Source organism: Dermatophagoides farinae, chromosome 2 (genome assembly GCF_024713945.1).
Source record: "Dermatophagoides farinae isolate YC_2012a chromosome 2, ASM2471394v1, whole genome shotgun sequence".
Classification (NCBI taxonomy): Eukaryota; Metazoa; Arthropoda; class Arachnida; order Sarcoptiformes; family Pyroglyphidae; genus Dermatophagoides; species Dermatophagoides farinae.
This window is the reverse complement of record NC_134678.1, coordinates 5,396,644-5,413,637: the sequence shown is the minus strand read 5'-3', so window position 1 is coordinate 5,413,637 and position 16,994 is coordinate 5,396,644. Positions and strand designations below refer to the sequence as shown.

The 16,994-nt window shown below is 27.2% G+C and overlaps 1 protein-coding gene across 2 annotated transcripts in view; it reads left to right on the top strand.

Moving 5' to 3' along the window:
* Positions 1 to 14,241, top strand: part of LOC124498307 (uncharacterized) — a 31,846-nt gene extending 17,605 nt beyond the window's left edge. Inside the window, exons 1-7 of one of the 2 annotated variants that reach the window (XM_075728639.1) lie at positions 1,959 to 2,153; positions 2,254 to 3,393; positions 3,457 to 3,581; positions 8,005 to 8,176; positions 8,269 to 9,486; positions 10,643 to 10,779; positions 13,176 to 14,241. In XM_075728639.1, the coding sequence (XP_075584754.1) occupies positions 2,691 to 3,393; positions 3,457 to 3,581; positions 8,005 to 8,176; positions 8,269 to 9,486; positions 10,643 to 10,779; positions 13,176 to 13,889 (3,069 nt within the window). In that variant the 5' untranslated portion in view covers positions 1,959 to 2,153; positions 2,254 to 2,690 and the 3' untranslated portion in view covers positions 13,890 to 14,241. Of the gene's footprint in view, positions 1 to 1,958; positions 2,154 to 2,253; positions 3,394 to 3,456; positions 3,582 to 8,004; positions 8,177 to 8,268; positions 9,487 to 10,642; positions 10,780 to 13,175 lie in introns of those variants that run through there. The other variant, XM_075728640.1, reaches the window with a different exon arrangement.
* Positions 14,242 to 16,994: the final 2,753 nt, after the last annotated feature.

Here is a 16,994-nt window from a genome sequence, read left to right as displayed (position 1 = left end):
CAGTGAGATGATGAACAAAATTCTATTTCAATTTCGTTTGATCTAATACAATTTGATTCAAATATTTTCATTTTTACGTGTCTGTGTATAAAAATGGTGTAGAATGAAATAATAAAATTTAATTTAATTTAATTTAATCCATTCATTCCAACCACCATGAATATTGACAAATGAATGTACAAAACATATAGTTGTAATGCAAAGCAAATCAATCCATGTTCAGGTTTTTTTTAATAAATTTGAATTTAATTATTTAAATTACAAACACAAACACACACACATCGAAATTCAATTCAAATTAAATTAATATAAGAATTTTGTTTTCTGATGATTCTTCAGGTGACTTTTCAGCCGATTCTGGAATGCAAATAATCAAAAGAATAAAAAAAATCTTCAAAATAGATTAGACTTTGATGCCAATCGATGCTCTAAAGGCCATCGATAATAATGACAATTTTCATCAATAAAATTCATCATTTTCATCTACAAACAAAATGATCAATTGTTGATGGTGATGATGATGATGAACAAAAAAAAAAGACTAAAGCAAGCTGAACAAATCATTCACTCATTCAATCAATCAGAATTCAAATTGAAAAAAAGTCAATTATTTTTCCTGGTTGTAAATCAACAATGAATGAAATTACAGAATTCTGACGAATAATTTTTTTTTTTTTTTGGTTATTAAATTTATTCTTTTTTTAAATTGACAAATTCTATATATTCACATCTGTTCTCTTGTGTTTGTCATTGTTTTGTTGTCGTCGTTGTTGATTGAATACGCTGATTCTTATGATGAAGAGAACAGCCAACACTCTTCAATTCTATCATCATTGTAATTATATTATTATTTCTGTTTCCAGTTCAAGTTTCCATGTTAAAAAATTTGTGTTATACACACACACACATAAACAATACATAGATTTTGATCAGTTTATTGACATGTCAATCAAATTAATTTTTTTTTTGTTTTTTGTCAAAGTTTCTAAGCTTCGATTTTCACATTTTATCTATTTTTTTTTCTTCTATTTTTAACTCATATTTTTTCCATGTTTTTTATTTTGTCTTTTATTATTCTTGGTGGTTCTGTTTGCAATATACATAAACCGATATATTTCTATATATATATATATATATAGCGTAAAACTAAATGGAATATTTTTTTTTTTCTGAGTCCTTAGACTAAATATTTACATGTCACCCATAAAACACAAACACAAGCCCAAATACACACATACATTTAATGTACTTAGTCAAATATATATAGTCAAATGAACAATTTCGTAATATCGTTTCAACAACAAAAAAAAACGAGATTTTCCCATTGATTCTATTAATATATGAGCAATAATAATGAATGTGCGTTTTTTTGTTTGTGTGTGTGTGTGTGTTTGCACTATAATTATATCATCATGACTTTTACAGTTATGGATTAGAATTGTGGCTAAATTTATTTTATCTTTTTTTTATAAAACCAACAGAATCAACAAATCATTATTATCTATTCAAAATGGATGAAATTTTTATTTTTTTTTGCAATTAAATCTTTTATGATTTAAATTGAAATTAAATTCGACTTTTTGAATTCTCTATGATTAGTACGATTTGTTAATTGGTCGGCCGCATTTAATCAGATATATTAAGTCTGATGATTTTTCAAATGTAGAATTTTTCCATGTATTGACTATATTGCTATTGTTAATTTTGATGATTATATAATTCATTAGATTTCAAATGTAAATAATACATTAAATACATTTGCGGCTATATGCACATAAAGCCCAGAAAATTCAAAAAAAAAATAGTATTCCATTCACGTCTTCACTGTTTATAATGTTGTTGTCGCTACTATCGATAACTATGGTGATGATGATGATTCATTGAACACAAGACTTGTTTCACGTTGATCAAAGTTTTCATCATAGCTTTAGGGTGGAAAAATTTACCATTTGTCACAATTTGTTTTTTGCTAATTTTTCATTTTTATTCCATCACCATAAATTGAATAAAGAATGCATTATGCCCATATGCATTTTATTGAAATCCAGGAACTAAAACCATAATTCATGAAGTCTACCTATTATTTGATGAAATGAAATATTTGTTCATGTACAAAACACTTTGCTTTATCAATCCATTGAAATCTGATTCCCGTAAATTTTCATAAATAAAAATATTAAATCTTTTTTTTTTCATCATCACCATTTTATGCATAATTCTCACAATTTTTCTTGTTTTTTTTTTCGTTTTTAGATCTGTAAACCATAACGTGAATATATCCCATTATGAAGATCAAATGGCCAATTTCTCTGGAGAATATTTCATTGTATAAACTATTATAAAACGAATGAAAAAAAAACAGAATAGCTGAAACGAATTGAATGAAATATGATTTCTCAAGGGATAAATATATGTATCATACACCCATTCATCAAAGTATATATCGTAAATAAATAAAAATATCGACCAGAAACAAAAAGTACGCTGATATAATCATTGAGATGAATAATAATGGAAAATTTTTTGTGCCAAAATTCAAATTCAATAATATCCGGATGGATTACAAAAGGGAAATTTTTCGATTCTGCAACCTAAACAATTGAGCTGATTGATTTTATACTGAAATTCATATACACATACACAACAAAGCAAAACACAATAGAAAAACCAAAAGTATCGTCACAAATATAATGATAATTCATTCTTCTAATTCCATGGAAGATTATTCAATATCATCATTTTCATCATCATCATCATCTTCGTTAAATATCGATCTAAATGATGATTATAAATATCAACCAATCGAATTCAAATCTAATAATGATAATATTCGATTTGATTCGACAATGGCTGCTAGTACTACAATCAATAATAATGAACTTGATAATGATTTAGCTCAAAAATATTCAAATGTTGATCAATTGAATCTACTTTGTAATAAATTGATGACCATTGTTACTTCATCCACTACATCTACATCATCTTTTTCCGTTTCTTCCAATGATAAAATACCGATTCCTAATCAAACGAGTGAATCATTCTCAGTTGATAAACATCTGGAATTATGTCAAAATTTGTTTTCATCATCATCATCATCATCATCACCATCAACAACAACAACAACATCAACATTTATACCATCAAGTGAACCTTATTTTTCAATGCCAAATCTAACAACAGTAATCAATAATATAACTGCGAATTTACTGATTGAATCACAATTATTTTTGCCAACATCAATGAAAACATCGCCTTCATTTGCACAAATAATCGATGTGAGCACTATTAGTGGCAATAATTATAACAATAATAATACGATCAATCCTTTAATTCCATCTGATAATGATTTGAGTGATAATGGTCACAATAATGATGATAGTTATCTTAATCCCAGTAAGTTGATTGTTGTTTTTAATCAAAAAATTAAAAAAAAAATTGTTTCAATTTAATTTTTAGATCTAAAAATAACACTAATCGTTCTATTGAGCTTGATGATCGTTTGTACTGTTATTGGCAATATTTTAGTTTGTTTATCGGTCATTCTGGTACGAAAATTACGGCATCCATCCAATTACCTTTTGGTAAGTGGTATACTTGACTTTTTTTCCCCCTTTTTATCTCTTTATTTTGTATGTAGAGTAGAAAAAAAAAATATTTTTTTTTCAAGTTGTTTACTCATTCATGTATGGCTAAATCAAGCATAAAATGTTTGCTTTTACAAAATTCACTGAACCTTTAATTTCGATTTTTTTTTCTATTTTTTTGATTCGGTCTGAGTTAAATTGATTCTGTGTAATAAATAGTACTCAATGTGTGTGTGTGTGTGTGTGTAAACTTCTGTGATAGACCTTGATCAATCGATTTATTATAGATTGAATGAGAATGTATAATAAATTTTAAGTCAAATGCAATGCACAAACAACAAAAACCGATGGCGACGACGACGACTACGACGACGACAACATTTTAATGGTAAACAGATAAATTATTATGCATAGTAAATTCGCAACCAGTATTCAAAGATAAATGATTGTTTAAAATTTCATTTGAATTCTCTCTCTCACACACACACACACTAATAAACAACAAATAAATCAGCCAAGTTAAATGTAAAAAACAAAAACAAGAAAAAAAAGTGAAAGATTCTGATTTTTTTTTTTCGTTTTGTTTTTCCGCAAAATGAAAATTCCCAGTATGATGTGTTTATGTGTGTGTGTGTGTGTGCATACATAACAAACAATAATCAGAAATGCATTGCATTTTTCGACAGAAAAGGTTTTCAAAGTAGAAAACATTACTTTTTTTCTACATGAAAAAAAACGGAAAAAGAATTCTAACTAGTTGAAAAATCTTTTAAAAACTTTTTTCTGTAAAAAAAAAAAAAATAATACTAGCATCTGATCAACAATAAACTTTAAAACAGAACCTGAAACCGTAAGGGGTTATCAATTCTGAGAAATATTCTGAGGTAACAAAAAAAAAATAACCATTTATACGAGAATGATAACATCATCATCATATTTGTGTAACAGCCTGAAACAGCCGAATATATTAAAATGAAAGAAAAAAAGAATTACATTTTCTTTTATTTATTATTTTTGTTTTTTTTCGTTTCATTTGTGTATTTTTTTTATATGTTTTCATACGAATATAACTATAGAATGTTGTATTAGAAATTGAGTTTTGTTTGAATTTGAATTAATGGAAAATATATTTGTACGATGATGATGATGATGATGGTTCATAATTACCATATGATTTGAATATGTGTGTGTGTGTGTGTGTGTGTGTGTGTGTGTGTGTGTGTGTGTGTGTGTGTGTGTGTGTGTGTGTGTGTGTGTGTGTGTGTGTGTGTGTGTGTGATGCCAGAGGCACATATATATACTTTTTTTTATAAAGAAGCGTCAAGTATTACTTTTCTCCGTCATTTCACTAATAATAATAATAATGATATATAGATAATATATAGGAATAAATGATAGTTAAAACATTGACGAATAATAAGAAGAAAAAAAAATGGAATTTTTTTTCGTAAAGAAGAACAAAAGCATAGAGAAATTATTTTTATGCAATGCATATCATTATATATTATGTAATATGAATGAATAAATGAATGAAAAATTTGCGGTGCACAAAAACAAAACCACAACTAATAGATGGAAAAAAGAGTATAGGTCTGTACAGTGTGTGTGTGTGTGTGTTATGCTGATTCTATCTAGATTGTGTTGTTTTTTTTTGTCTGTTTTGCTTGTTCAACTTTTGACTCTTTATATATTGGCAAATTTGAATTGATGATGATGATGATGATGAAGATTGTTAGATACCACGTTGTTCGTATACGGTAATGTTATTTTTATATAATATAAAAATAGTAATGATAACATCATCGATTTGTAAATGATCGTAAGCAACCAGAACAGTAAGGATATGGAAATGAAAAATTTTATCGTTTCACTGTAATAATGTTTTCATTCGAATCATAGATTCTGATTATTATTTTTGTAATGCATTAAATAAAAAAATGGTCACAAGTATTGTTTGTTGCCGAAATAAATTGATGTTTTTTTTTCATATGTTTTGTTTGAAAAAATTTTTTTTTAATCTAAACAAATGTATATTTTTTTAGTAGAGATAAATGACATTGATCATAGTCATTGATGGCCCATAGAATCAATGATTTTCCATTTTTTTTCAAGAGAAAAATAACGAAATCTCGATAGAAAATCTGAGAATAATTCTGTCATCGGAAGAAAAAGTCATAAACCGGAGATGAGTAAAATGAAAGTGAAAAGAATGGGAAACAAAAAAAAATAAAAAAATAAACGACAATACAAGCGGCCAATGTCATGCAAACAATTTTTTTTTACATACTGTCTCCCTTTTGTTTGTTTTCCTTGTTTGCTTGTTAGGTTTTTTTAAGTTGATGGTGACAGAATTGTAGAACAAAAAACAACGACCAAAAAGTCACCACGAATACTACGGATATTATAGAATCCATAATCAATAGTAGTAACAATTATAACAACAACAACAACAACAACAACGACAATGTAGCCTTAGACAATATCGGCATCGGCTCTGGAAAGTGACGGCAGCCAAGAAGAGAAAAAAAATGCAATGATTGATTATCTTGTCTAATTCGATTTTCCCAGATTTTCATTGATCGTTTTTTTTTGGTAATTTTTGTTCCTTTGTTTATGATTATTTGTTGTTTTATTCTAAAAAAAAAATATTTGAGATGTTTTATCGTTTATGGTCTTTATAAACCTACGATAATGATTTTTTTTTGTTTATGTGTATGTGTGTGTGTGTGTGTGTGTGTGGCAGACCAAAAAGTTTGTTTTTGTGGATTTTCCCTACCAGTTAAATTTCCAACATTTTAGTGGTCAACATCGTCATAACCAACATCCTCGAATCGAAAAAAAAAATATTTAATGCCAAGGTCTTTAGACCAAAAAGTTGGCTTTTAATGTTTCGTAACAGACTTATATAAAGTATATATATATTTGTTGGATACCCGAGGGAATGATTAATTTTGATAGATAATGACATATGACCACACAAAGAAATAGGCAAGCATTATTGTTACAACAAAATGAAATCGTTCATTGTCATTTTCTTTCGGATGTGTTATGATTATTATCGTATAGTGACTGTTTTTACTGAATGAAATGGCAGAAACGATTGGAATGGCCTGAAGACAATGACAAAATCAATTTATGACATAAGTTAACAATCAAATAGAAGATATAATTTTCAATTTATCCAAGAGTATTCATAATTTCTATTTCCACTATCTTCTTTCTCGTTTATTTCCTTTCAATAAAATTCTTAGATAATGAATTTTTTCTTTTTCTTGATTTTTTTCCAATATAGAAAGTTTATTCTCAAAATTGACTATTGAATAGTATGATATGATATGATGTGAAACGAAATTGATTTGAATTTTTTTCCGCTTTTTTTTTTTGCTTTTTTTTGATTACAAATCGATCGAAAGTGATGTTATTCGTTATTTCATTAATAAAAAAAATCGAAATAAACTAAACCGATTGATAAACAAACTGGTACAGTCATTCTAGCGGAAAATATTAAAAAAAAGAGAAAAATTTTGATATTTAATCAATTTTAATTAAAACTTTCTCAAATCATGTTCAAATTATTTGAATCGGATTTCACTAATCAGATTGTTTCAATAATAATTCAAGTCATGAAGAATTCAATTTTTTTTATTTGAATTTAAGTTTGTTTTCTTTTTCTTTTTATCATCGGGTTACCATTAAAAAATTTGAAGATTTCATTGAAATATTTTCGAAAATAGTAATGAAAACTTTTGCTGATGAACGAAAAAATAAAAACAAACAAAAAACAGACTTAAACACTCGGGAAATACCGTGTTCATAATAATAACTATCATGATGATCATAAATCATTTCTCTGTATGTTAGCCAGAAATAACTGTCTTGATTTTAATCTGAACTTGTCCGATTTTATTTTTTTTTTTCTTCCTGTCTCTTTTTCTTTGATTGTGTCTTTTTGTGTGGGTTTTATATATAGTTTTAAGTGAGAAAAACAAAAATTCCGACACTGAAACTCTAGCTATGTGATGATGAAGATGATGATGATGATCTGAAATCACAGGAATCCTCTATGATATTAACTTTTTCACACTCAATTTAACTTGTTTTTTTTCTGGATAAATTTTTTTTTATTGTCATCGTCATCGTTGTCGTCGTTTGCTAGTGTAGTTGATATTACAACCAAAAACAAAAACAAAAACAAACAAACAAACAAAAAAGATTGAATTTCCACGAAAATTCATCTTGTCAAATGTATTTATATACGAAAAAAAATGAGAAAACCCGTTAAGAACCTGAATAAAATAAGAGAAAGCAATACAAGGTCAAAAGTTTATTGTTTTTTTTGCCATCTGATAAGAATAAATGAGTTTTGAAAAGTAATGATTTTATTTTATTTCATTTTTTTTCGTTTGTTTGACAATTCTAGGTATCATTGGCTATATCAGATCTTTGTGTGGCAATATTGGTCATGCCGTTAGCATTACAATATGAGCTTTCACAATCATGGCGCCTATCGAATGGTATCTGTGATCTTTGGGTTTCATTTGATGTTACTGCATGTACATCATCTATTCTAAATCTTTGTACAATTTCAATTGGTTCGTATTTAGTGTTTTTTTCATACAAAAAATATTAATTTTTGATTTATATTCATTTAATTTAATTTAATTTAATTTATTATTATAAATAGATCGTTATCTTGCCATAAAAAAACCATTAACCTATGGTGTTCGCCGTACAACCAAACGAATCTTATCATTTATTGTGGCCGTATGGATAGCATCATGTTTAATATCTATACCACCAGTGTTAATTCTTGGCAATGAACATGGAACACCTGAACAGCCAATATGTGAAGTGAGCCAGAATTTAGGATATCAATTATATGCTACATTAGGCGCATTTTATATACCATTATTCGTTATGATTGTCATGTATTATAAAATATATGTGGCTGCCAAACGTGTTGTCGATGCAGAACTTCGTGATCAACGTCCATCATGTTCCAGTTCAATGACTATGCGTACATCAAATACATCATCAAAACTGAATAGATTTTATTCAATGCGTAAACTAACAAAAAAATCACAACGACAACAAATCAAATATTTTGATTCAATGGAAAAACCATTCACATCATCATCGCCATCAACATCATCAAAAACAGCTGTACAGTTATTGGATAAGAATCAAAATTATTTACAACAATCATCATCACCAAACGACAATGATAATTCAACAACTCAAAACAATAATAAATCAAATCATATCAAATCAAAATGTGGAAAAAAATCCAATTATAATCGTGAATCATCCAAACAAAGAAGAAAGCGGCAAAAATTCTATCATAAATGTTGTTGTTGTTGTTGCTCTCGAAATGATAATTATTTTGAATGTGATGATGAATTTAGCAAACAGAATATGTTACAAAATTCGAATGAAATACCGGCCACAACGACCACAACAACAACAGTGATAACACCAACAGCTGCCATGATGGTTAATTCAGATGGTACAACAACCACATCATCGACAGTGATGTTGACCACAAAAGCACCCATCACGACAGCCAATACTGCCAGTAAATTATATGGCGATAATATTACATGTTATTCGAATCATAAACATTTAAATGGCCATCAAAAATCACTAACGACAACAGCTACACAGCAAAAATCATCAAAACAAACCAATGTATTATTATTATCATCATCATCAGCATCATCATCGTCTACAAATTTTCAATCTGGATTTCGTCGTAATCGTCGCCGATCAATAATTAACAGTGGACAGAATATCAATAATGATGGTAGTGGTGGTTCCATGTTAATAAGTGGTTCAACAACATTAGCAATGAAACAACGTGCATCAAATGCATTACGTGAACGAAAAGCATCAGTCACATTAGGTGAATATATATATAATGTGTTACGAATATAATATTTTAACGATAAAAAAAATTTTCATTTCATCATATATGATGTTAAGACCAATGAAAGAAATAATCCTACATATATATAAATATATGAATCACAATGAAATCTATTTCTAAATCACTTTTCAAAATCAAATTTACCACTTTACCCATAGTAAATCATGATTACACAATTATATAGTATAGTATTATAAACATATTTATATTTCACTATATTATGGCAATCTTAGATCAAATTATATACATGTGATATATATAATATAATATTGAATAATGATGATAATAATAATTTCAAATATATAATAATCTTGATTGTCTGTCATGAATGAAAGACAAAACAAAACAAAAAAAAAAGAAAAGAAATTCATTCGTCCATATATCACCCTGTAGGATACATTTTTTTTTATGTATACCACAAATAACAATAACGTTTGACATGTATAATTATTATTATTTTAGATGATGATAAAAGAGGAAACGAAATTTTTTAGCTTTTGAGAATCATTAAATAATCATCGAGCGAATTGATTACATATACAATATATGACAATTCTATTTTCTTCAATTCATTTTTTTTTTTTTTTTTTTGGATCCAACACACAATTCATTTATAATCGTTCATTCACATTATATGGAATGCAGAAAAAAAAATAAATGAAATGTAGGAAAGCCAACTTTTTTTTTCCTATTGTTTTCATGTTTCATTTTTTTTTTCTTACGACTATAGTCGTATGTTATATTTAGTCGATCATTGTGTTTCACTTCTATATGTGTGTGGGTGTGGATACGTGTCGGTTTTGATGAATCGAACTAGAGTAATTATTATGATCACAATACACAATATATACATGACTGGACATTATATTCATATTCATATATGTATTTATTTGATTGGCATATGAACATTTTTTTTGTGTAAAACAATTTGTAAAAATGTTTTTCGATTTCGATTTTTTTTTCACCTCCAATGCCAATGTACAGAATATGCACATTAATTTATGATGATGATGATTCATTCATAACTACAAAAGAAAGAAAATAATTTCAAATTATTATTATTATTATTTTCAGCTATGATTACATACATGATTTTAACCATTTATTCATTCTGTTCATTTTTTTTCTGTAGGTATTATAATGACCGCTTTCACCGTTTGTTGGTTACCATTTTTTATATTGGCAGTATTACGTCCATTCTCTGCTTCAGTCATGCAAATTCCACGATATGTTACCAGTATTGCATTATGGTTAGGTTATGTTAATTCAGTAAGTGTCAATTTTTTAATTTTTTTTTCAATAAAAATACTCAATGTTCAATTCAATGTCCAACATATATCCAACTATAGAAAAAATCAAAAAAAAAAAAAAAAAAACAATAATAATAGTTATTGAATCAACAGCGGTATTGAAATGCAAAAATATTTGCCACTAAGAAAATATATAAAAATTATCCTGGATCCCCATACCAAATTATTTGGTCCAACCAATGTGCCTTTATTAAATATAACCAAATAAAATGGACAATCGATCATTCTGAGAATTTTTTTCCTTTCTTTTGCTCTTTTCATTTTCTTTTTTTTTTCGTTGTCATCACATTGATAAATCAAACAACATCCTTATCCCATCAATTCATTTTTTTCTTCATTGTATTTGTATGGATCATATTGATTTCTGTAATTTTTTTTTGTCATTATATATCATATATATGTACACAACACACCATACATGTTTGACGAACGCATACATTAAAATGTCGACATTCATTCAATCATTGATTCAAGATTCTATCATCATCATCATCATTGTTGTTGCCAGAATATTTTTCTTTTCCATTCCCCATCCTGTCAATGGTATATAGAGGGAAAAACAACATGTCAATAATAATAGAAATGATAATAATAATAATAACCCATAATTCGTCAATACGATATCATATACTATTTGTGTGTGTGTGCATGTATAGCTGGAGTAAAAGATATCCACAAAGAAACTAACAAATGATCGAATGTTATATAATATAATATTTATTTCGTTTAGAAAAAAAAACTTATTGGCTAAATATTACTAAATAATAATAATAATATCTATAGTTAGACTATATGATTATTATTGACCGGAATATGACAACAACAACAACAAAATAATGATGAAGAATCTATAGACAAATGTCTTTTCGTTTATGTATTTGTATTGTGTGTGTGTGTCTGTGTGTGTGTCTGTGTTTATCAAAGAATCATTAGATTTCGTTGGAATCATTCTTTTTTTTCATTGAATTTGTATATATAGACATTATTATTGTAATATGACAAGAAAAAAAATGAATCGATTTTTTTCCAGATAAAAGATTTGGAACCCAAAACAAAAACCGTTAGAAAATTATGTTGTTAGAACACAACTGAAGCAATTTATTCATTTTCGTTTACATGTTTATTTACCTTTTATATATATTACACATATGTGTATGTACTTTGTTTTCGTTTTTCCGGATTACAAATGATTCACATTGGAAATTATTATTATGGCTACAGAAGCCATTTTTTTTTATTTATTTGATTCACATTTCATGTCAAAAAAAAAATCATCGATATATAAATTGTAGTCATAAATATCGTGATCGAATCAATTCAAATCAAATCAAATCAAATCGAATCATTATTTTCCAAGGTCAAAATAATTAGAATATAAGAGAAAAAGAGAAAGAAACCATGATAAATATTTTCAAAATTGATTTCGTTTCGCAAACACAAAGTGAATGCTAACCAAATGGATGAATAATTGAAGGAATAAATAAATATACATATTGTATGAATGTATAAATGAATTTTTTTTTCTGGCCTGGTCTAAAAGATGTGCTACTGGAATAATGTATGCGAATAAATATTCTTTTATTCCATTCACACAAAGAAATTGAAACAATTTTTTTCTTTTTCTGACAAATTTATTATTGTTATGTAAATTTGTTTTATTTTAGTAAATTTTTCACCTTCAAACTAATATATTATCATCATCATCATCATCATAATATAAATTTCTTATTCACTTGTCATTTTTATTCTTCATCATAAATGATTATGGAAAAAGGGTGTTTATGTGTGTGCGTGTGTGTGTGTGTGTGTGCTCAACACTTTTGTTTTGATGATAAACTAACTTTTTTCTATTTGTTGGCTTTCGTTTTAAACCTTATATATCATTCATTTCTATTTGATACAAGAATACGGATTATATATTTGGTTTCACCGTAAATAATGATGATGATAAATACGTAAATGACAAAATTCAATCAAATAAATGGAATCATCGTCAATTTGAATTCATGATATATACCTACATACGTATATATTATGGATGAAGGTCTGACATATATACAAGGCAATTTTATTGCCTAAATTTTATGAAAAATTTAAATTGGTACACACACACACATACACACACCAACAAACCAGAAAAAAAACCAACAAATTTTTTCCATTTTCAGCATGACAGTTTCGATTTTGTTTTACAACTTGCGTGTATTTTCTTGTTTATGTTTCGATTTATAATTCATTCATTGTGAATCCTTTATCACCGTTTATTTATTTATATATATTGTGATTATTTCACATGGGAAATAACTTTTTTTTACTAATTCATTCTTTTTTTATTTATTTGTTTTTTTTCTGTAGATGCTCAATCCAATAATTTATGTCACATTTCATCAGGATTTCCGTCGTGCATTCAAATATTTACTATGTTTTCAATGTCGTTCTATGGGTACCCGTTTACGTGAGGAAGCATATCTAAGTCAATATGGTAAATGTAATCTCAATAATCAACAACAGAATCGTCAACATCGTATAAATGTGGAGAAATTTGATGATCAACAACGATCATGTAAAATTATGGTACATAATGATAATGTAGAATCATTGTCATCCAATATAATGGCCATCAATGAACATAATGATGATGATGATAATAATAATAATAATAATAACAAAATGAACATTAAAAATGAAAAATGTGATAATTTTAAATCATCATTACCAATAAAAATGACCACACAAAATGAATTATTACCATCATCATCAAAATCGGCTCAACAACAACAACAACAAGAAGAACAATTGCGGCAATCATTCAATATTGATTCTTTATCCACATTGCCGCCATCACCACCACAATCATCATCATCATCATCATCAATTGTTTTACAGACTGATTTTCCTGTTATAACCTGTTTGAATTTACAAAAACCATTAACAACAATGGAAACAATGGTAACAACTACGACAACGACTACAAATGCCCGTATGATGGCTATAACAAACATTGATATGAATGATGATGATGATGATGATGATGATGATGAAAATAGTAGCCAAAATGAACAAGTCTGAACAATTTTAAACAGAAATGAATCATTGTTGTTATTGTTATATTTTTTTTTATTATCATTCTGTAATTCTTTATGTAGTCTCTTCATATGTTTATATTATATGTGTGTTGACTGTATTGAAATATTAATATGATGATTTGAACAAAATGGACAATTGTAAAAAAGAAAAAACGGCCAAACCAAACCAAATCAAACCAAACCAAAAAAAAAAAAACAACAACAACAAACTAAACAGGGTGTTTGCAAATTTATTTCTCTGCAGAATTTATTGTATATTCTAATTCTAATTATTATTATATATTATATTATGGTTTTAAAATAAAAGTGAGAATAAATATTGTGGTAATTTTTTTTTTTTTTTAGTTTGCTTTCCATACATAAAATTTTTCTAAAAAAAAATTTGAAAGCTATTCAAATGTAAAAAAAAAATTGATCATTGAAATATTTATCATTGTTTAATGTTTATCGATAACATTGTAACGCTTGTTTGGTTCTGTTTGAACAGTGCGTTATAAAAAAAATAGCTTATTATTGTCTTCTGGGTCATGTCAAAAAAAAATTTTTTTTTTCATATCTCATCTTTGTATATATGATCGGTTATCATTTTCTTTCATTTTCTGGATCGAACATTTTATCTTTCAAAGAATTTTTATTTTTTTTTTTTGATGTTTTCAGCAATTTTCACGCAACAACAACAACAACAATAACTAACAACAGCATACAATTCGTTTGAGATATATGTTTCAAGTTCATCATCATCATCATCATCATCATCAACTTCAACATCATCATGATCCATGTTGTATATATGACAATCAAAAACAACAAAAGCAATAATCAGAATCCGATCGGTTCAAAAAAAAAGAAAAAGAGAAAACGGAAAAAAATTTTTCCTTTCCTCAATGGCTGTCATATTTGCTAAACATTATATGGAATATGATGATGATGATGATGAAGAAAGAAAAAGAATTTGAGTGAATTTTTCTGTTTTCTTTTTTTTTCTTCACTCATCTTTTGTTTTATTCCATCAAATATCGTCGTTCATTGTGCCACATTATAGAATGTGAAATGTCTTAGAATTTTTTTTTCTTTTTTTTTGATCTTCTATCTTTATAGTCATTGCCATATATATATATAATGGTAATCTATTCTTGGTTTTTTATGTCTATTTATATTTGCTTGAGCTATTTAGCTATTTTTTTTGTTATTTCCATTGAACCGACTAAAAATAAATGGACGACGATTGTTATGATGATGATGATGATAACCAATGATGTCGGAATAGATGGATCGAAGAAGCCATTGTCATCGTTTGAAATTGTCGACAATGATATTTGACCAAACCAACATCGAAACTCATGAACAATAACTCGAGTGTTTCGAAAGAAAATACGATTTGAAAACTTATGGATATGGCCATCAGTATCATCTGAAAAAAAGGCTAAGAATATCTAAACCAAGAAAGAAAACAGAATAGAGTCCACACGGAAAATGGAACAGTGTTTCAAACAAACAATATAAATTTGGCTAAAATTAGTGAGTTTTCATTCACCGATAGAAAGAGCTCTTTTTATTTGGCATCCAATTTTTTTTGTGGTGGTGATCGATCAAAATTCTCATCACAATTTTATTTTGTGCGTGTGGATATGAGCTTGTGGATGGAGAAAGAGAGAGAGAGAGAGAAAAAAAAGAAAGAAAGAAGATATATCTGGAACACATTCTAACACTTAACACGAATAAAATCTTTTCTTTTTTTTCTATTTAAAAATCTTATAGATTGGTGTGGATTGCTTTTATTGTTATTTGTTGTTGTTGTTGTTGTTGTCAAGTGATTAAATGAATGGACAAGGATCTATACCGTTTTTTCGCTGTTGCTGTTGTTATTATTATTGTCTCTGTTATTGTCAAACATTCATTTCTGATGGATACGATTCTTATGAATAGACACGAATGTTATATGAGAACACACAGAAGAATATGTGTGTTTGAATGTGGATTTGATTTTTTTTTTGCTTCCATTATTCTTTTCGATCCATTTTTTAGGATTTTTTTTTTATTCTCATTTTCCACATTTTTTCGTCTCAGCTATACAAATCATATGAGTGAAGAAAAAAAAAGTTTATCAAGTATCTTTTATCATTTATTTATTACTGGTGAAAATAAAATTCATCGATCCATTATAGTATGCTAAGTGTTATATGTATGTTTATGAGAGAAAAAAAGTTTAAATTTCACTTTCTCTTAGTTTCTCTCTTCTCGATTCATATTTTTCTTGATATTCATAAAGAATGATTTGTCTATTTTTTTTTTTTTTTTTGATTTCAACATTCGACATTCATCATAATCATCACTGTATTTGAACTTAAGTGACACACACACACATACATAATAGAACACGAACACTCACGTAATCGGAACAAAAAAGTTGGATTTATTTATTTTTTTTTCTCATTTTGAACATTGGAAATTTGAACTCGAATTATTTGTCGATGTTATTGGCATTTGCCAATGACAACAACAACGACAACATGAACGATGGTGATCGATCAAAACAAAAACAAAAAAAAATTCCATTTTATTTTATTTTCTGTTTCTCTTTTTTCCTTCTTTACTGATATTGCAAAGATTTGTCATACTTTGGCTACAAACCAACAAAAATTTGTAACATTCTGTGCAATATATATAAAGAACAGCAGTTTTATCCTGGTATGATAAGAGAAAAAAAAACTTTCAGGCATTCCATTAACAAATTCTTAAGACTATTCACGACACACACACACACAACAATTTTGATTTTTTTTCCCAAAATCATTTCGAGAGGTTGTTTATTCCATACTTTCATAATTTTTAATCTTCTTTTGTTTTCGAGGTTGAACCATACCGTAACTACTATACCGTTTTTATTTTTCATTTTTTTTTCTCTTTCTCATTATTTTTCTTGTTTTTTAAAGCTTAAAAAAACTGAATGACATCATTGATGTGATTGGAAATGAGGAGAAATCAATTCAATATATAACAACAAAGCAAAAAAAAAGAAACACATTAAAAACTGAAATGATGATAAAATATAATTTGTTGCTACTGATTATGGTGTTTGTTGTTGTCC